General features: G+C 34.2%; 1 protein-coding gene across 5 annotated transcripts in view; it reads left to right on the forward strand.

Moving 5' to 3' along the window:
* The window catches only part of LOC126828853 (rap1 GTPase-activating protein 1), a 211,360-nt gene that overhangs the window by 170,837 nt on the left and 17,480 nt on the right, over positions 1-23,043 (forward strand). For 4 of the 5 annotated variants that reach the window (XM_050558903.2, XM_050558900.2, XM_050558904.2 and 1 more), the window contains 5 exons: positions 13,830-13,932; positions 16,129-16,203; positions 18,512-18,604; positions 19,956-20,006; positions 22,801-22,992. In XM_050558903.2, coding sequence (XP_050414860.1) covers positions 13,830-13,932; positions 16,129-16,203; positions 18,512-18,604; positions 19,956-20,006; positions 22,801-22,992 — 514 coding nt within the window. The remainder of the gene's footprint in view (positions 1-13,829; positions 13,933-16,128; positions 16,204-18,511; positions 18,605-19,955; positions 20,007-22,800; positions 22,993-23,043) is intronic. The other variant, XM_050558901.2, reaches the window with a different exon arrangement.

Below are 23,043 nucleotides of genomic sequence, written 5' to 3' on the forward strand. Positions count from 1 at the left end.
TTAAACCCATAGCCTGTAAGTGACAATGAATGTAAGTTTTTTTATGCGTGCGAGTAAGTTCGTGTTGGCTTGATAACCTGGAGATCCTGTGTTCTATTCCGATGTTGGCTGAAAAAGGTCATCAGGTTTTTTCGGGTGTGGTACCCCATTGCAGATATCTGTCAATTCTATTCTATCACGTGGCAGAGTGTTGCGAAAAGGCCTCATGTACTGCTCTACTGCACAGTAATAGATTTTTACCGCATTTATAAAGGGTTAGGGTTGGGTTAAGGTTAAAAAAGAGTTTTTTTAATTTTCTCACCAAAACTATGGAACTAAGGGATGCAACTCTTAGCACGTACACTAAAAAGGTTATGACCTTTGGTTATCAACATTGATTTGGGGTTATTGTAAATTGTAATTAATTTAGCTATGTTATCAAAATAGTTTATAACACATTTTACAGTTAATGAAGCAGGATATAAATATTGACACATGTTCCATTACTCTTAAAATGCGTATTGAATATAGATAAATAGTGACCTGTTTACGGCAACAATGGCCAGCATTTTTGTTTCCACCTGTACAGCATCAAATACAATATTTCAAATACAATGTCAATACAACCTGGAACTATATTTTCTCTGGCCAACAGTATTTATATTCTGTTTAAGAACAAAATCATGTAAAGAAAAAGTTTCAATTAAGGAATTAGTGTCTACTAAAAACTTCATGGTTTAAGGAACCGAAGAAAACAAATGGAATGTAGATATTTATTTATATTTTGACCTGCCGTCTGTAGCAGATTTGTTGAACCAATATAAAGTACAATATGTACGATAATTTGAAATAATCTGGGTACAAGATGTTTTCTATTACCATATTTAGACCACCGACTTATTGTTTTCATTTCTTAAACTTAAAGGAGCATTATCACTTTATTATCATGTTCTAAACTTAAAGAGGTATTATCACTTTATTATCATATCCTATACTTAAAGAGGTATTATCACTTTATTATCATGTCCTAGACTTAAAGAGGTATAACCACTTTATTCTTGTGTCTTCAACTTAAAGAGGTGTTATAACTTTATTATCATGTCCTCATCTAAAAGAGATATTACCACTTTATTATCATGTCCTCAACTTAAAGAGGTATTACCACTTTATTCTTGTGAGCTAAACTTTAATAAGCAGCATTAACACTTTATTCTTGTGAACTAAACTTAAGCGGCATTAACACTTTATTCTTGTGAACTAAAATTAAAGTGTTATTAGTACAACTATATTCTCATGAACTAAACTTAAAGAGACATTAACACTTTGTTCTCATGTCTGAGACTTTACGGTATTTTCTGGTGTTACTTGAACAACAAATATGTTCTGTGTTACTATCGTTAATTGATTGTTCTTGGTTGATTGATATACCACCTATAAGGACCATGGTCGGTTCAGGTAATACTTGTTTACAGTATCACCTTTGGTGGGAGTGGACGTAAAACTCCAAGAACGAATGAACAGGTAATATAAAATATATTTATATCATTTCATAAAATAGTCTGTATTTATGTCTTGATACAAGAAAAAAAGATTGCTGTTGTGCAAAAAGCGAACTGTAATGCACAAAATCTGTGTTAGGAAAATTGGTTGAGATAAGGTTGAAGTTTATACAAAATAATGATTCTCCTGGGAAACCAAATAATAGACATTTCAGACAGCTGTCAAACCACCGTGAGTACTACTGGATTCAAACCACAATTTATTAACACCATTTGTTCACTGATGAGAACCATTGGTGACACAAAAATACCACAACACACGACTTTAAAGAACTGCCTTCTTTCATCCTGTGGTTAAGATAAAAGTTTAAGATTTTAGTTTTGTTTGTATAATGGTGGAAGAGTTTGATGAATTGGGTATTATTTCCATGTTTCAATATTTTTACAGCTTAGTATTAGTATTCATTTTCTTTAAAAAGACAAATGGCAAACAAAGTGAAGAAAGGAATATAATCAGGTTTAATAACTTGTCGACTCAATATTTCAACCATCTGAAGACAAAAATATGTTAATTTTTATATCCAAGTCTTTGTTTTAAATCAGTATTTTATTCAGGATATCCGAATGAGTTTGGGGAACAGACTTAGCCTATGTAAAACCCCTCTCCCTCTTCCATGGTTATAAGTACAATAAGAGTTGGGAGAATTCTGCCCTGGCATAGCATATGGGAACACTGTGTAACATTGACAAAACCTCAGAACAACGATGTTTACTTTAGATTGATTGATAAAAGACTAGAGAAGCCTAGTCGAAACGTCGTTCAGTAATAAACAGAAATTGTACACAGTCCATATGCTGATTACACTATTTTGCCTTATTACACTAGGGGGTTTGGATGGCCGAATGGTTAGCATGCACGCGCTGTATCATACAGTCTGTCATTGAGTCAACTGGCGGGGTTTCAATTCCCTGGTTGTACGTGACAAGGAGTAGGGTCGCCTGTCCAACCTCGTGGGTTTTCTCCGGGTCCTCTGGTTTCCTCCCACTGCTAAAGACCCCTACGCGCAATTGAATTATTGAAATAAAATGATTAAACCATATGTTAGTCCCGAAATGACCTAGTTTGTGTCGAGTGGACGTGAAACCCCATTTCTCTCTCTCTCTCTCTCTCTCTCTCTTATTACACTATTTTGTCCATACTATTTTTTTTTTTAGGACTTCAAATTTTGTCTAATGGTTTGGATTGTTCGTACTTGGTTTTATTTTATTCCAAAGAATTGTGTCCTGTATAGATTCAATTTGTTCTGTTTGTTCCAGCTATGAGGATGTGGACGAATTTTATTCTCTCTCCATAACTTGTATTAGATCTAACAAAATGAAAAATGTTCGTTAGATAATACTGTACTCTAAGTGATTAAAAAAATAAGATATCATATTCACCTGGAGAGACATGCTTTTTAGTAAACTACTTTATTTACTTTTGTCTGAAATTATTTATCTGCCGTTCATTTTGGAATACTGAATCTTTAAAAGCGGTTGAAGTAACTAGAGTGCCTTTTAAAACCAAAGCTTGTTTTTTGATCTGTTTTTTTTCCATGGTGTAATATTTATTTTAGTTTGATCCTGAAATCAATAATAAAAAAGTAGGAAATAGAAACAATATTTAGAATTAAGATTATTCTAACAATATATCGCTAACACATATAGGAAGATTTTATTCCGGAATATTATTAAAAAAAAATTTAAATCTTTACTCAACTTGTTTTCGATTTCTGTTCTTGAAAGGCTTGTATTATTGAAGCGATTTTTTCGAGTATTGAAGCCAATTAGAATTGATAATAATACGTTTCTAGTTACAAGTCTCTCTGTATCGAGATTTTTTAATACTTTCTGCCAGCTTCTCTTAAAGACCACAGCAACTTGTGCAGAATCTGACATTAAGAAAAGTGACTATAGAATTTGATTGTAAGAAGGTTGTCTGCAGAATTATGAGGATAGAATTTGATTTAAAAAAAGTTGAGTATTGAAAGTAGTAGAAAATGATTTTAAGAAAGTTGTCTTAAGAATTAGGAAGATAGAATTTGATTTTAAGGAAGTTTCTGTAGGGTATTGTTTAAAGAATTTCATTGTAAGAAAGTAGTCTGTCGAGTTACGAAGAAGAAAGGAAATAGACAAGGTTATTGTTGTTTTTTCTTGATACCCTAGATATTACGCTGTGTTGCGTTATCGTCAATAATGAAAAAGATTGATTTTTACAAGCTGATGTCTTATCGATGTCATTATTCCTGCCTTCTTCCAACATTTATAAAATTGAAAATTTGATGGGAGATTCTGTGACATTGTTTAAACTGGTGATCAAATATGATGAGTTGTTGAGATTATGAAATGAAATGAAATGAAATGGGGTTTAACGTCCTACTGTTCTGCTCCGAACTGGGTTAATGAAGACGGGCATACTCCCATACAGTGTGCTATGAGGGAAATTTTGCCCAAACAGCAGCACTAGGGCCTACTCTTATATCTCTCGTCGTGGATTCAATCGGATTAAAAAGAGACCTACAGATCGAATTTAATCAGCACTTAATAGCGGTTGAAGTAACTAGAGTGCCTTTTAAAACCAAAGCTTGTTTTTTATCTGTTTTTTTCCATGGTGTAATATTTATTTTAGTTTGATCCTGAAATCAATAATAAAAAGTAGGAAATAGAAACAATATTTAGAATTAAGATTATTCTAACAATATATCGCTAACACGTATAGGAAGATTTTATTCTGGAATATTATTAAAAAAAATTTTAAATGGGGTTTAACGTCCTACTGTTCTGCTCCGAACTGGGCTAATGAAGACGGGCATACGCCATACAGTGTGCTATGAGGGAAATTTTGCCCAAACAGCAGCACTACGGCCTACTCTTATATCTCTCGTCGTGGATTCAATCGGATTAAAAAGAGACCTACAGATCGAATTTAATCAGCACTTAATAGCGGTTGAAGTAACTAGAGTGCCTTTTAAAACCAAAGCTTGTTTTTTATCTGTTTTTTTCCATGGTGTAATATTTATTTTAGTTTGATCCTGAAATCAATAATAAAAAGTAGGAAATAGAAACAATATTTAGAATTAAGATTATTCTAACAATATATTGCTAACACGTATAGGAAGATTTTATTCTGGAATATTATTAAAAAAAATTTTAAATGGGGTTTAACGTCCTACTGTTCTGCTCCGAACTGGGCTAATGAAGACGGGCATACGCCATACAGTGTGCTATGAGGGAAATTTTGCCCAAACAGCAGCACTACGGCCTACTCTTATATCTCTCGTCGTGGATTCAATCGGATTAAAAAGAGACCTACAGATCGAATTTAATCAGCACTTAATAGTTGATACTGGCTTGTTTATATAGGTTAGAGATGAAATATATAGGCTATATATCGGCAGCAGATAATGACAATAATTGCAAATTTTTAAAATTTAGCATGTCTTTGTAAAAATTAGATGGAACTGAACCGTTATAGATATTCAATTTTGCAATGAATGATTCAAAATCCTTCAAAAAACGAGAGATAGAGAGAGAGAGAGAGAAACTAGGTCATTTTGGGACTAACATAATGGTTCCATTTTATTTCAATAATTTGCTTGTGCATAGCATCATGTAAAAGCAGAGGATTGAAACAATGTGGTGGGTTAGTCCCGAAATGAACAGGCAACCCTACTTCTTGTCACGTACAACCAGGGAATTGAAACCTCGCCAGTTGACTCAATGACAGACCTTATGATACAATGCGCACACGCTAACCATCCAACCGCTCTTCAAAAATCGATCAACGGCTTTAATGTGAGAAAACTGGGTCATGTATAGTTAAAATCCTTTAATACCAGATCAAACCACAGCCACAGTTTTTTGTCCCATCCCAATGACTAGACACATTTCCTTGCCAGGTCCTGCACTACTAAGAAAAGTAGACTGGGAAATCTTTTGGAACTTTCTCACCCAAGACTGGGATCGAACCTAGGAACTTGTGCCTTGCGTATAAGTGTTTACATGGAAATAGACCTTCCTATCTAGCATACTTTTGCTGGACGTCCACTGCCGTTCTCAACAAGAACATCTTCTTATAATCCCAAAATATAAACTCAAATCATTTGGATACAGATCGTTTGTTCATATTGTGCCTGTTCTGTGGAATTCATTACCGCTGAACATTAAACTGTCATCCAGCCTAGAAACATTCAAAACTAATTTAAAAACTCATCTATTTATGACCTATTATGGCACCCAGTCTGTGTAGTGCCTTGAGCATGCATACTAGCATGGAACTGTGCGCGATATAAAATACATATTATTTTAACTCTGGGTTGGTAAAGCCTACTCACTGAGCCACCATAGCTCCTCTGTGATGTTCCCCAAGCGATTAAACAAGAATTGTGACAGGATGCTTGGCTTCTCCCATATCATGACCAGGCCTGCATGGAAATAACGGTTTTAGATGTACCTGACAAAATGTCAGGCACTAATGAAATAGTACCTGACATTTTCAACTTAGTGCCGGACATGTATTAACATCAATAAAAAAAACATAACAATGTGATGTCGGACAAAATGACAGGCACCATCTGGAGGTTTTGTGCCTGATAAAGCCTGAATCTGTGTCTGACATTGTCTGTGAAAGGTGCCTTATTTCCAGGCTTGCTAAAAAAGTACATACTACTTTCTTCTGTGTGATTTATTGTTTTGATAAATATATCGATAAAGTTGTTCATTTGAATGATATATAGTTTAAACGTTGTATTGACATGGGTAATAAAATGATTGTGTAGTTTAAAATCAATACACATTTATCATATATCTACCGTTATATATAATATATATATATTATCTATCACTGACAAAGTTTAATAATATATGAAAACTGAAAGTTGAAGTTGAAGGGTTCTCGTCTTCCACTGAATAATGTCCAGGTAATTTCAACAATTATTGAGGAGGGGGGTAGGGTGGGGGGATGACTGAATGGTTAGCGCATGCGCGTTGTATCTTAAGGGTTGTCATTGAGTCAACTGGCGTGGTTTTCGATTCCTCGATTGTAGCCTCTGTGACAAGGAGTAGGGTCGCCTGTCCGACCTTGTTTTCTCGGGGTCCTCCGGTTTTCTCCCACAGCTAAAGACCCCCTACGCGTAAGTGAATTATTGAGAGAGAAACAGGGTTTAACGTCCACTCGACACAAACTATATAATTTCGGAACTGATCACATGTTTCAATTTTAATTCAATAAATTGCGCGTAAGGGTCTTTAGCAGTGGGAGGAAGCTGAAGGACCCGGAGAAAACCCACAAGGTTGGACAGGCGACCCTACTCCTTATCACGTACAACCAGGGAATCGAAAAGATGGATCGTATTTAATCCATAATATCTTGTCTTGAGTTATTTCTGTTTCGATTCCCCAGTTGTATGTGACAAGAAGTAGGGTCGCCTGTCCAACCTCGTGGGTTTTCTCCCGGTCCTCAGGTTTCCTCCCACTGATAAAGACCCCTACGCGCAAGCGAATTATGGAAATAAAGTTGAACCATGTGTTAGTCCCGAAATGACCTAGTTTGTGTCAAGTGGATGTTAAACCCCATTTCTCTCTCTCTCTATTTCTGATTCCTAGTTTGTGAAGATAACTGAGTTTCTCTACTACATTAATTCATCAAGTTGTTGTATTTTGTCTCTGTGTTTTTGTTTTTTTTTATAAAATATAAATGAATAAAGGAAGAAGTTTGCATGACATGCTGTTGGTATTAATTATATTATAGAACTTGTGTTGGGTACGAGGCAAGAAGAGATATCAAATATTTATTATTTAATGTTGATTAGTGGTTGCATGAGATTAAAACTAGATTAATAGAAGATCTTCGGATGCACATTACTGATAAATATTATGCTGATTGTTGATTAATTCATGAGAAATGTTTGTTTGGTATGTTGAGGATTAACACAAAATACACAACTTATCAGTTTGACTACTTTGAGTTGATTACCGTGGGGAGGGACCCCATATACTGAGAGATGGAAATGGGGTCTAATGTTAACTCAACACTCGCTTGTTTAGTATGTTGAGTTATAGTATTAACACAAAAAAACACAACTTAACAGTTTTACTACTTTGAATTGATTACCGTGGGGAGGGGGTCCATATACAGAGAGAGATGGAAATGGGGTCTAATGTTAACTCAACACTCGCTTTGGATCTTAAGGTCTGTCATTGAGTTAAGTAATTTGGTTTCAATCCCAAGCTGGTACATTACGGTGAATAGGGTCACTAGCTCACGCTTGTGGGTTTTCTGCAGGTCCTAAGTCTCCTTCCACAGCCAAAGACTCCCACATGCTTGTTAGTTTCAGAATGATCTCTCTCTCTCTCTCTCTCTCTCTCTCTCTCTCTTTGGTGTTAATGTTGTGTTTGGTCTGGTCTGTAAACACCTGATGGAATAAATTAGGAGTAGGGTCGTCTGTCCAATCTCGCGGGTTTTCTCCAGGCCCTCCGGTTACCTCCAACTGCTAAAGACCCCTGCGTGCAAGTGAATTATTGTAATAAAATTGAACCATATGTTAGTCTCGAAATGACCTAGTTTGTGTCGAGTGGACGTTAAACCAATCTCTCTCTCTCTCTCTCTCTCTCTCTCGTTTTTATGTTGTGTTTGACAGCTGGTCTGGTCGGTAAACACCTTATTTTTATAAGGGAAATAAAAAAAGAACAATATCCTTCATGTTTTACATCCTGGTCTGGATAACTATTAAAACGAGACACGACCACACCTACGCTCTCTCTCTCTCTCTATCCATATATCAGCAACAACAACGATACATGAACACCACTAGTTTAACACCACCAGTATTTAATGTCAAGTCTTCTACTTCAAAGATTAACAAGTTAAAACAAGAGTTGTACAAGTTAAAGTTTGTTTTTAAAACAGAACAAGTGAATTGTTAACAGATGGCTAACAACGGTTCTTGAAATATCTGGAATAATAAAACAAAGCAACCATAAGATAATACGTGTCTTTATGGCCAACAGCAGTTACTCCAACCGTAAGAAAGATTTACAACTTCTCAGTGCTATAAAAATGTCAGTGATCATTGTTCTTAAAAGGTTTTAAAGATAGCCTACATTCCCAGGTACAAACTGGGTGATTTGATGATATATTTGGACTAAAAGCATATTCAAACTAATTAATTTATCATAACTTTGCTTCAAATCCTTCTCAAAACATTGCAATTGTCCGGAAATACCCTGGCTATAAAATAATCGATCAAAAGAGGTCATGTTTGTGTCACGTGACTTACCTCTCAGAGTACCTAGCAACGCAAGCGAAGTCGGAGGAGAATTCATTGCATACACAAGATGATGTTGTCTTTAATCGCTGACTATTTATTACAAATATCGAAGCCTAATTAAATTTTCAGATTATCCACTGCCCGCGTCTTTTTCTGTGATTTTTATCTCAGAAAGTGTTGTACGTCTAATTCTTCATAAAGTTTATCAAAATATACATCAAGTGCTCAATCTCTGCGTGCAACCCTCGACGTCACGTGTGCAGACACTCTTAATCGTCGGGCTTTCGATTGGGGAAACCCTTACATTTTTGTCCTGTATATGCACTCCATGAGTATTTTTCATGGAATCCAGTATTTTTCTAGTAAGATTGGATATTTCTACTTTCCATATATACCATAATGGCCATACTATTATTGGAAATAACCACCTGATAAATACTTTTCTGGGAACGTAGCTTTAAATGTTCAGTGGAAGTTGTTTTTATCAGGACCATCTTCAGGCTGGTTCTCTTACCTCAGAACATTAAAGATTGGGGGTGGGGTTTACTCAGTGAAATAGTTTTACCTGGCCCCAAGTTCACGAAGCATTCTCTCAAAATTATTTGCCTTATATTTACTAAAATATAGCACTTTATAAAACTTTTGTTGTTTTAATGTATCAAATACAAGAATAAGAAAGAATGTGTAAAGTTTTGTGTTTCTGGATGAAAGATATTTCTCATAAACAGTGATTGAAAGTTGAGTAAATTCTCAACTTATGTCTGAGAATGGTTTGTAAACATGGGGCCTGATAGCAGGGTACTTGATCCAAAGAGCTATTTATTCATGCACAAGACAAGAAGTAGAGTTGTCTGCCCGGAGAGGAAGTGGCAGAGGAGGGTGTGGGGGTGTGGGCGGGGGGGGAGAGAACTTGTAGTCCATTTTCTTCTCACCTTAAAAGACACCAGCTCTCTAGCAGATTAATGAGCTAGGCCGATCTTTATACATGACAAAGAGTTGCAACGGTTGTGAAAAATACCTGATATTGAAGATATATAATGTAGGTATGTGTTGAAGCCCTTGTTACCCCTGCAAACGCCTTTGTAGATGTGTCTCTGCGGCCATTAACACCATATAATTGCTGCGACAAACATCAAAATTTATTCACATTAAAACTGGTATCTTAAACTTCCATTTGAATCAAAATAAAAAGAATGCTGATATCAGTTTGTTTCCATTAAAATCAAACATCAAACGGATCAAGATTTTTTTTGTGTTAATGTGGAATGACAGCAAAAATAGGTTAAAAACTCCAACAGCTGGAAGACATTTTATTTCAGGAAATAATTTTATTTATTTTATTCTGATAAACTGAGGATTTAAAAACATCGTGAAATATGTAATGATGAAAGTATTCCATGGTTTTTATTTTGTATTTCTTTGATAGAGTCGTGTTTTATTTGAACTATAAAAATTTTATGTGTAGATATCCGGAGGGTAGAACAGATTAAATGTTTTTGTTATGATTTTAATGTGTGTTAATAAAGAATTCAGTACAGACAGTTCAGAATCTGAAATGAAATGAAATGAAATGGGGTTTAACGGCCTACTGTTCTGCTCCGAACTGGGCTAATGAAGACAGCATATGCCATACAGTGTGCTATGAGGGAAATTTTGCCCGGACAGCGGCACTACAGCCTACTCTTACATCGAATTCCAAATGTCAAGGGATCTTTTACGTGGACGCCAATGTGTACACAGGATCTCGTTGAAATGAAATTTACAATTAATGATTATAGCGTTATTATGGATGTAAGAGTCTGGGAGATAAACTCCCCATGTGTAACTTGGGGTAGCAGGTGTGTGGTATGGTATAAATAAGTAACTGTTAATTACAATTAGTCATCTTATTAAAACTTGGTAAATTTAGAAATTACAGAAGCAATAATTGATCAATTAGTATAAAAAGACAAGGAAGGACTGAGATAGAATGTTTTAATTAACAGTATAATTATTATTAATTACTCTAGATATTGTCTGAATTTATTTTAAGATGGGGTAGCTAATTTTTGGAACCATTTTCCTGTTGATATCCTCTCATCTTTAATTATGATGACTTCCTTGTTCAATTACACATCTCTCTCTCTCTCTCTTTTTCTCTGCCTTTAGACTACTTCACTGGCAGTGGTGTCCATTTACTCATTGGCTGCAGCTTCTCAATCTATAAATATTGATGGGTGTTGAAACAGGGTATGCTTGCTCTTTCAAGAACACCCGATACCACTTTCTATATCTGAAACTCATGTCACTGATAATTTTGTTTATTGTGTGTTTTAATTGTCCCACATAAATGAGGAGTGGTACCAGGTGTTCTAAAAGTGGTATCAGTTGTTCTAGAAGTGGTATCAGTTGTTATAGAAGTGGTATCAGTTGTTCTAGAAGTGATATGAGTTGTTCTAGAAGTGATATGAGTTGTTCTAGAAGTGGTATCGAGTGTTCTAGAAGTGGTATCAGTTGTTCTAGAGGTGATATCAGTTGTTCTAGAAGTGATATCAGTTGTTCTAGAAGTGGTAACAAGTGTTCTAGAAGTGGTATCTGTTGTTCTAGAAGTGATATCAATTGTTCTAGAAGTGGTATCAAGTGTTCTAGAAGTGATATCAGTTGTTCTAGAAGTGGTATCAGTTGTTCTAGAAGTGGTATCAGTTGTTCTAGAAGTGGTATCTGGTTCTCTAGAAGTGGTGTCAGATGGTTTAAAAAAAACACGACGACTTGCCATTTCTTTAAATGGCAGCAAGTATTGTTTAGTATTGCAGAAAAGTAGGACATTAAACCCCATTTTATTTATTGGTAAATATATAGAAGTGTGTACAATGGGTAAGCCTTTAATGATACTGTTTACAGGTCTGTGTTTTGTCACATTGAGGAAGTGATGGTGGCCTGGTTTGTTGTATATAAAATAGGTGGAGTTGTACGCTATTTATTTCAATGTTTAGGAATGTGTCTCTTTCCGATGTTTAAAATAAAGAGGAAATCAGTGTAGAGAGAGATAGATGAAATATGTCTATAGTCTATATTATATACTGGTGAATTATTTATATATACCTTCTCTGGATTAGATCATTGTGCTATTGGATTAGATTACGTTAAATCAGATCTGGTGAGATTGGAGACAGATTTAATATCTGCACAGGTACCGTGTTGAAAGATGCATGTTTCTGTTTATTGTAAGACAAAGAGTTTTTGCTGAATTTGTGACAATTTCCTCAGAATTATTGGAATGTTTTTTGTGATTCAAAATAACCCATGTATGGCATTGACAAATAAAATGAAATGAAATGGGGTTTAATGTCCTACTGTTCTGCTCCAACTGGGCTAATGATAACGGGCATACACCATACAGTGTGCTATGGGAGAAATTTTGCTCGAACAGCACCGCCACGGCTTACTCTTATATCGAATTCTAACTGCCAAGGGATCTTTTACGTGCATGCCAATGTGTACACGGAACCTCAGTTTTTTCATACCATCTGAACGACGTGACAGTTGTCCTTGTCAAGCCTTCGATCCTGCCCCACTAACAAGGGGTAACCACATCGGAAAATCCTGATGTACTTTCTCGCCATATGGTGTTGACAAGACATTACACCATTACTTGGGACTAAAAGCAATATATCAATTGGAATTTAGAATTTTTGTATTTTTCATTCCAACTAGGAATTGTTGATACCACAAGACATCATGTTTTGTGTAAAATATTGAATTCTAGAATCAGTGTAAAAACCAATATTTATCTGTGTCCAATATTTTACCCGACATCAAGTTTGGTGTAAAGTATTTCAATTCCTGGCTAGAATCGGTGATATCATTTGTGTGAAAACCCGTATTTATCAATATATTTGTTATATTGGCGCTAAAACATCGGACACTTGGCGTTTATTGATGTATGTTTATTATGTTAAGTCTAGACGTAAACCATAGTAAATATGATGAATAAATATAAATTGTTAATCTTATATCAGACATGATTCTCATATTCATCATTGGGGGAAATTTATGACTTTTATTCCCCGAACCAATAATAATCTGAACATATAAAACTTTGTGACTCCAATTACATTAAATATATATTCATATTAGTATACATTATATTAGTATACATTCAGACAGTGATTACACTGTTTACAGTCAATATTTTCGTTATTAACCCTCCATTTGTCGCCTAAAACTAAAAACAATTCTCCAATAGAAAACACAAAAATTATTAAATCTGATTATGAGATATGCTGCTCAAGAAACAAAACCAGGTTGGATCTATTGGTGGAGCCTATTTTGATATACGAACACATATCCCACATTACACTATATATTTAAAACTCTAGATATATGAACACAGCACACCAAATACATCTCTAGATATATGAACACAGCACACCACATACATCTCTAGATCTATACAAACACAGCACACCACATACATCTCTAGATATACGAACACAGCACACCACATACATCTCTAGATATACGAACACAGCACACCAAATACATCTCTAGATATATACGAACACATATCTCACAGCACATACATCTCTAGATATATAAACACAGCACACCGCATACATCTCTAGATATATGAACACAGCACACCACATACATCTCTAGATCTATACAAACACAGCGCACCAAATACATCTATGGATATACAAACTCAGCACACCACATACATCTCTAGATATACAAACACAGCACACCAAATACATCTCTAGATCTATACAAACACAGCACACCAAATACATCTATGGATATACGAACTCAGCACACCACATACATCTCTAGATATATACGAACACAGCAAACCAAATACATCTCTAGATATATAAACACAGCACAACACATATTTACATTTAGATAAACCATAAAAAATACATGTCATCCAATTAACATTAATATTTTATCGTTAATTACATATAGACTCTTTGTGAATTCTTTGAACTGAAAGTCTTTTACCGTGAACAAGAAATGTTTTGCTGTAGATTGAATATTTAATATTGTTTGTATCTATTTGTAGGAAGCAGACTATGGACAGTCAGCTTTACTGTGAAAACCATGTCCCAACACGACCGCAAACAGTTGTCCACCCGGCAACCACAGCAACAGAACCAGAAGATGGGGTAAGTCACAAGTTTCAAACTACATGTATCCATATCAAATGAGTAAGGGTTTAAGGGTAACAAATGTGTTTTAGCCCTTTGTTAGGATTTTATTCTGCACAGCCAAGCATTTTAGCTCTTTGTGAGGGCCTATAGTTTCTTTGTGAGGAACTAATTCTGGACAAATAGACAACTAAGTGTTTTAGCCCTTTGTGAGAAACTAATTCTGGACAATTAGGTGTTTTAGCCTTTTGTGACAAACTAATTCTGGACAACTAAGTATTTTAGCCTTTTGTGACAAACTAATTCTGGAGAACTAGGTGTTTAGCCTTTTGTGACAAACTAATTCTGGACAACTAGGGTTTAGCCCTTTGTGAGGAACTAATTCTGGACAACTAGGTGTTTTAGCCCATTGTGAGGAACTAATTCTGGACAATTAGGTGTTTAGCCCTTTGTGACAAACTAATTCTGGACAACTAAGTGTTTTAGCCTTTTGTGACAAACTAATTCTGGATAACTATAAGTATTTTAGCCCTTTGTGAGGAACTAATTCTGGACAACTAGGTGTTTTAGCCCTTTGTGACAAACTAATTCTGGACAACTAGGTGTTTTAGCCCTTTGTGAGGAACTAATTCTGGACAATTAGGTGTTTAGCCCTTTGTGACAAACTAATTCTCGACAACTAAGTGTTTTAGCCTTTTGTGACAAACTAATTCTGGATAACTATAAGTATTTTAGCCCTTTGTGAGGAACTAATTCTGGACAACTAGGTGTTTTAGCCCTTTGTGACAAACTAATTCTAGATAACCAGGTGTTTTAGCTCTTTTTGAGGACTTAATTCTATATAGTTAGTGGTTTTGTGAAGAAAACAGTTCTGGAATAATTCAAGAGTACAAGCTGATTTAAGGTCTGACATTATTAATTCAAGATACAGACTGGGCTTTTTTGTATACCAATATAATTTTGTTTAATCTTATTTTGGCATCTTTTATGGTTTTCTGGTTGCTTAAAGGGATTTCATGGATTGGTACATTGGGATAGTTAGACAGAAACCTTCCGGTGCCTCCAGCATAAGAGTTGTCTTGTGGCGCTGTATTGTCTTTTTTTTATTATCGAATGACAATAGTGGCGTTGTTATTATCCTGGCTATGTCTGACTCGTGCCCTGTAGGTGGGTTCTCTGGTTCATTGTTCCTGATATCTCTACGAGTATAATATGTAGGTTGCGTCTTTAAGTATAAATTGCTGTGAGTAAAAACATATTACAACCACTAGAAGTCTCGATGGTTAGGGATGTCTTTTGAATGAAATATCCCAGTACGTCTGTAATGTTAGATCGTAAAGAACAAAATTAGACAATGGTAACATTCTGTTAAACAAAGTTTCACAAGATTCTACAAACTGAGCAAGGGCAAAAATTTATGAAAAATTAATGGGAATTTTTAAAATTCGATGGGCATCTTTGTGTCTCTTATCTGAATAATGGATGTTAATTTCATGAGTTGGATCAGATGATAATAATTGTCGCTAGAGTGCTCACAAGAACGGGAGTCAGCAATGTTAACTTCTGCAACAATTAACCGAAATTGTTGACATTCAACAGGCTTCTTCATCTAACTAGCTAATTTGAATGATTGAATGATATCTTTTGTCATTGAAGCGTTCATAAGATTATACAATAATGACGGGTAATAACTCTGGACGCTATTATCAGAAATTGTGGACAACGGACAGACGAACAGATAGACCACTACAGCAAGATTCAACAACATTTAAATGTTGGGTAAAAAAAAAACGTGAGATAAATCCATGGACACCTCATGAGACAAAACATGGAAGCAATGAGAAAATTTCAAAACATAAATATTTGAAACTGAGAGCTAATTGAGATGAGTAACTTATTGCTTTTTGTCTCTAAATAAGTTTTTCCCTAAAGATGAAATGAAATGGGGTTAAACATCCTACTTTTCTGCACCGACTAGGCTAATGAAGATGGGCATAATATGTCATAACAGTATGTTATCAGGGACAATTTGCCCGGACAGCGTCGCTACGGGCGACATTGTATGATATACCGGCATGCTGATAAGATTATATTTTCTGAAACCATTGAATGTTACAAGGGACAATTTGCCCAGACAGCGTGTGATATACTGGTATGCTGATCAAATTATATTTTTCGAAACCATTGAATGTTTATGATCATCATATTTTTCAGAATTCTGATTTATTTGAGATGTTAGAGAGATTACAGGGTACAAGGATAGACGATCAACGCTGTGCTTTCTTTGAGGTGAGTTATATAATATCCTATCATCTACTTCTGATAATATCAGTAATATATTCGCTGCACCTGGGGATTGAAGCTTGCTTTAAAAGCTTTATTTCAACTAATAAATGGGTGTGCTTATCACAGGAGCCATTTTGAAAAGTCTTTGAGCTTTTGAGATTTTTTTTAGATGTATATTACTGGAATTTGAAATCACAAATATTTAAAATTATTCAGATATTTCAAAGTTACTTCAGTTATATTAGAGGAAAAAAAATAAGAAACCACACAAATAAAAATGGAATTCTTTTAGAGTTCGACTTTGGAGGATGTGTACCTAGTGTTAAATATGTCCGATACTGTACAGAAATATATTTGTGTTTTCAAAAGAAAGATTTTGTCGATTTGCGGAGTCGTAAATTGAAATATAGCTAAAATGAAAATGCTTAGAATTATTACAGTATGTTGGTCCAGGGCAACGAACTCATTAATTCAAATTATTGTTTTATCACAAGTTGTGAGACCTTCATTAACATTAACTTTCAATAAAAGACAAAAAGTAAAAAACTGAAACAGATCTGTGTAAACCTGTGATGAAATATAATTATTAAGGACTGTATAAACATCATAAAAACATCTGTTGCGTCATTTGGTTCAATCCTTTTTTCAGTCGAATTTGTCAATCATCTTGTCTGACTTGAAACGATCTCGACTATCTAGAGAATCTATCTGTTAGTCAATTTACCCAATCTGATTAAAATACAGATCTATATTTCGTTTCGTTTTTTTATACTTTTGATGGTCTACACTACATGAAGATCTGACTGGTTGTTGTATCAGGGGTCGTACGAGTGTCTTTTGACCCTATGACGGCAGACATTGATTAATCAATCAGCATTGACGTTCCTAGTGGTTTACCCACAGTTCCAAAAACTTGCATAACAGACCATTTCATTGGCTAATCCCTCACTTCAACTTGATCTGCGTTATATAACAATTCTTCCAGATTCTAGTGTTGTGAAGACAAGTAAAACGAAATTTTTAACTATAAAAAACGAAACGAAATAGGATCTGTGTTTTAATCAGATTGTTGATTTACCTGGCATAGAATTACAATTTCAAAGAATGTAACTATAAAACACAATCGATACAGGTGTATTTAGAAAACAATTGGAATGATGTTAAGAATTACCATAATGGTTGAAAACAATGTCTTTGTAATATGTGAAAAAAATGAAAACCATAGTTAAATATCTATAATTCACCTCAACAACATCAGATTAAAACTGTTGTTTGGTTAAACTTATCATCAGTTCGTTGTCCTGGAAACAGCTTTATTAACAAACTTGTCAATTTTTGTTTTTATTTCTGCACAAAGAACTTTTTTCTATTATAACCAATTCTTAAATTTTGTTTTTTTATTAGAGACTAACCAAATATATATTTTATATTTTAAAACAAATTGTATTTTCTATCCATATTTTTTATTGTTATAGTTTCCATACAAATTTTTATGAATTTATCAGATTAGCAAAGGGTAATTGCTGAAATGAAATAAAAACATTTGCATGACATTCAGAACGGTGGCACTATAGACGAGCGGTAATAACGAGTGTTCAAGTCAATCAAATTTGCACGTTAGTTTATTTGTGTCTGGTTACAATGGTGACAAAGTTTCCATTATTTTTCTCAAAATAGAAAAACAAAAACCATTATCGTTGAGCAAACTTAAAAACGAACTAACTTGAGTTTATTCTGTTAATCGTGAAAAACCATGCAGAACTATTTGAAGTCGGTTTCTGCAGTGTTGAAAGTTGTTTGTATGAGGTTTGTTGGCAAGGAAACGTTACAATTACCCAGTCTCAGATATCTAACAGTGCTAGTTTATAAGGAATTATTCGATTCCCTGGTTGTACGTGATAAGGAGTAGGGTCGCATGTCCAACCTCGTGGGTTTTCTCCAGGTCCTCTGGTTTCCTCCCACTGCTAAAGACCCCTATGTGCAAGCTAATTATTGAAAAAAAAAAAATTGAACTATGTGTTAGTCCCGAAATGACCTAGTTTGTGTCAAGTGGATGTTAAACCCCATTTCTCTCTCTCTCTCTTTATAAGGAATAAGAATTTGGTAAGTTCCAACAGGAATTGATATTGTGATGAAAATAAAATAGAAAGAAATGTGGTTTAACATTAAACAGAACATCTGGCATCAGCACTGTAATTGAAGACAGAATATTATGGACAAAAGCGTAAAAGTGTGATTTTAAACTTCTTACTTTTGTATGGAAACTAAGCATCTACTAACACTTTTTTTGTTATTTTTAAAAACTTTTTAGGGTCCTGATTTCTTCGACACATTATTAAAATATCAGAGTGCCCGTCTGGACGATCAGAGATGTTCGCTTCCATCTATTCACAGTTTACCACAGGTCTCCACATTAATCTTTCCTCCTCTAGTCTTTCCTCCATATCTTTCCTCTGGATATTTCCTTCTGTATCTTATCATTCTACCATATTCTCCTGGTTTTATCAGTTTATAGTATATGCATGGTTAAAATATTAAAGCATGAATAAGTTTTATTTTATTCGCGGTTCATTTTCAATATTTAATCTGCATGCTGCGGGGGTTCTATTCAGAAATCTATTTTACTTATCTTGTATGGAACGTTTTTACTGAAATGATGTAAAATGGTCATTGTAGCTTGGAATCTTTGTCTCTGATGTCAAACGTTTAATCAGTGCATTTGAACGCAATATTTGAATGACCAACTTCTAAGATCAGTTCTACACTTTTTGTATCCATCCAAACTTTACTGAGCTACAACATTTCGGTCAACTGATTTCACTTCAGAAACAATAATTAGATTTTTATTCATCTTCGCTAACATTTTGCAGAAATTGCATCTTTAATTTGGACAAATAAAGCTGTTTGTCTGATGATTAGCATGCTGTGTAATGGCTGTGGGTAAAATGCTATGAATAATTTTGAATTTTCTAATGAGCTATGTAAAGAGTGTGAATATTCTCATCATTTTGACATCATCATGACCATTACATAATCATGACATCATCATGATCATTATGCCCATTACACCATCATTACCATGACATCATCATAATCATGACATCATTATAAACATGACATCATAATAATTGTCATATCATTAAAATAATGACATCATCTTAATCATGACATCATCTTAATCATGACATCATTATAATTATGACATCATTATAAACATAACATCATTATTATTGTGACATCATTATAATCATAACATCATTATAATCACGACATCATTATAATCATGACATCATCATTACTTCATCATATTCATGACATCATCGAGACATCATTATGATATACTAATCATTTACAGTGCAATCATCTCCTGTATTGTATATTGGCATGTTTGTATAAATAAGTTCAATTATTGTCATGTTGGTGAAGTGATGTTATGGATATCTATTTACAAAATAAAATATTTCCAATATAATCAACCATCTTTACACGAAAAACATTTTGTAATAATTAAAATTGGATTGAAAAACATAATAAACACACTCAAACCACTTGATTTTAATAAAATAGAAAACTTTTTGTGTATAAGAAAACATGGTTGAGTTGTAATAGTTTTGTTATTTCACATGCAGACTCAAAGTAAAATATTTATGAAGATTTCTGATATTTGTAAAGATGTAAGACAAGATATGTTGTTTGATGTTTTTGTTGTTTTATTTTTAACATATCTTTAATGTGTGAACTTTTTTAACTTGCAGGTTCGACCAGAACCAAAACATATTGAGGAGGAAAAAACATTAATACAAGAAGTGAGTTGAGAAATGTTTAGATACTTCTTGATTAATATGCTTATCTTAACTCTTAAATGACCCAGGGGTTTGACGTCATAACGTCATAAAAACCCACGTCATAATCGTCAATAGTGTTAAAATATACATATACATTTTAAAGTCATATCATTAAAAAACAACTGTAGATAGACCCTACATGTAAATGGATGAAATAATCTAAATTTAATGTTATTTTCATAAATATGAAATTTAAACTAAAAATTAATTTAGACATTTCATGCAAAATTCATGTATATAATGGTTAGTTCTATTTTTTTTTTTTTGTTCAGCTGTTGTGAACTAAAAATCATTCATCATGAATCTCTTTTAATGTGAGCTTATTTAAGTAATTTGTTGATTTAGCCTACTTGCTTCTATCACTTATCAGTAGGCCTATTATGTTCTAACGCAAAACTATGAAATTCTACACCACCGATAAAATCTGAATCACTGTCATTCAATAAGGATGGTAATCCATCGTATAGGCCTAGACATATCACCTTTTCAATATAGTTTTTCAAAAAGAAATAGTAAGATTTTCAACTGTCAAAATGTCAAACAGGAAGTAAACAAACGAGAAAAAGTCGTCTGTTCATAAGGGAAGTAACTCACATTACGCTAAAAATGTTGCATTCGGTAAACTGGTTTTGTCGACAAAAGTCACCGTGGGTTCTTAGCGGTAACGTTATAGGCGTCGACAAAAGTCTCTGTGGGTCAGTTAAGAATTAAGGGTGGGATTATTACAACTCTTAAAGGTTAAAGGAGCTAAGTCTCTAACTCAATATCATCCAAAATCTTCAACATTTAAAACACGAATTATTTGTCAATTTAAAACAACATTGATGCTGTGATCTTACCGGAAAAGGGTGGGCTTCTGATATCCAATATTTAAGACAAAATAAATATTTTACCATTGGTACACGAATCGTGTACCATAATGCGTTTCAGCCCCAGTTCTAGCAAGAGACTAGAGGAACGAGGCTAGACATATTGCACCAAACCAAACGGCTTATGTAGACTGGAATTTGCACTTGTTTGAGACTGCTGGCTTATTTCACGGAACATAACTGATTTGAAATTAGAGTAAAAACGGAAACGATTGAATGTAAATCAGTTTATATACATTCATATTACGGTATTATATGAGTTGCGACCCACTTGTGTCAATTTCTAGGTCCCAAATATTAGCGATTTAGCTCCTTTAAAGGTAGTACTATTTGTTGTACTTGTTTTTTAAGTCCCAATAATCCACAGAAGCTTATAATTGACATTTGAAACGGTTTAATCCCATCCTACAAATCAAATTCTTTCTATACCATCATATTCATCAGTTTTATGAGACGTCCAGAAATCAGAAGAATGGTGTACAACAGTGATCACTCTGGGTTTCATTTTTTTCGCCAATTTGTCATTTTTATTTATTAACCATATATTTTTTTACGCCCAAATTTTTGTTACATTTTTACTTTCAATATAAATAGACCGGGAGCCCAGGGGGTCAACCTGGCTGAAAAGTGTACCAATTTTCTCCTATATGGTATCAATGTATGTATATCTGGTATCATCAGAATGTAAGTCTAGCCATGATCCCCATCTAGGCTAGATTAGCTCAAAAGTGTACTACATGAAAATCGCACAGCAATGTACCGCAAGTGAATTATTGAAATAAAATTAAAACCATATGTTAGTCCCGAAATGACCTAGTTTGTGTCGAGTGGACGTTAAACCCCATTTCTCTCTGTCTCTCTCTGATTCACTTATGGAATAAAACATTGTTTTGGTAGCTGATCTACCTTTTCCAAATGCACTTAAAATTTTGTGCTTTTTGAAATTTTTCTCTGCCGCAGACTGGTGGTGGTGGTGGCCTAGTAAAATAATCTGACACTTTTCTATTATTATTGGACATTGAAGAAGACAGTTCAATTTTTCACTTAAGAATGATTTGATATTTTTATTCGATAATGACTGATTTTGAAAACACCAAGAATATATATTCATTTATAAACGGTAAGAACAGAAGCTTTGTGACAAAAAACAAATTTGGCAGAGTGAATATTTTATCGCCAAAATTATATTTTTATCGCAATTGGCCGAAATGGCAATCGCCAGCATGAGCCTTGCCGTGCGAGGCAATAACTTATTGTCTTATTGAAATATAAAATCTTATATGATTATATTATCAAGGCGTCTGTCACAGACATTGTCAGACACAAATTCAGACTTTGTCAGAATTAATCTCTTTGGTTCCTGTTTTTTCACCAGTTTTGTCAATACACATTCGGCAGTAAGGTTAGATTGGGAGTATAAGAGTGCTTTACAAAAGTAATTATTTCCAGACATGATATCAAACTCAGAAGTAAAATCTTATATATAGATATTAATTATTGTTATTTCTTTAGAAAAAAAACCACTGCATAATTAGTCGAACAATGATTAGAATCAATGTGTTAATATCTGAAAAATTTTATTATAAAATGAAATTAACGTCCTACTGTTCTGCTTTGACTGGGCTAATGACGACGGGCATACTATCATACACCATACAGTATGCATAGATGACAGGCTTAATGATCTACCGGCATGCTCTGAACCACTGGGTCAACCATGAAATGAAATGTTGTTTAATGTCCAACTATTCTGTTCCGACTGGGTTAATAATGATTGGAAGTAGCAAAAAAGCTCTTTATGAAAATGAGTACTGTGATATTATTTGTCCACCATAATATATAGAAATAAAGAGCTACACCATTATACATAGTTATAATTATTGTAGATATTGAAGAAACCTGGTCCGTATCCTATGGTAGTTATACCGGAAGGTGTCGGGTATTGGGTAGATGGAGCGGATCATCAACTTCCTGTAAACTCAGACGGCTCACCAGTCCTACAGAAATATGATCCTAAACAAATCACCATAGAAACAGATGAAACAAGTATTTGTTATCGACAACATTTTCTAGGGAAGGTCAGTATCGTTATATTATACTTATGTTTTGAAGGATTTTAAACGGTAAAC

This window comes from Patella vulgata, chromosome 7, assembly GCF_932274485.2.
Source record: "Patella vulgata chromosome 7, xgPatVulg1.2, whole genome shotgun sequence".
Lineage (NCBI taxonomy): Eukaryota > Metazoa > Mollusca > Gastropoda > Patellidae > Patella > Patella vulgata.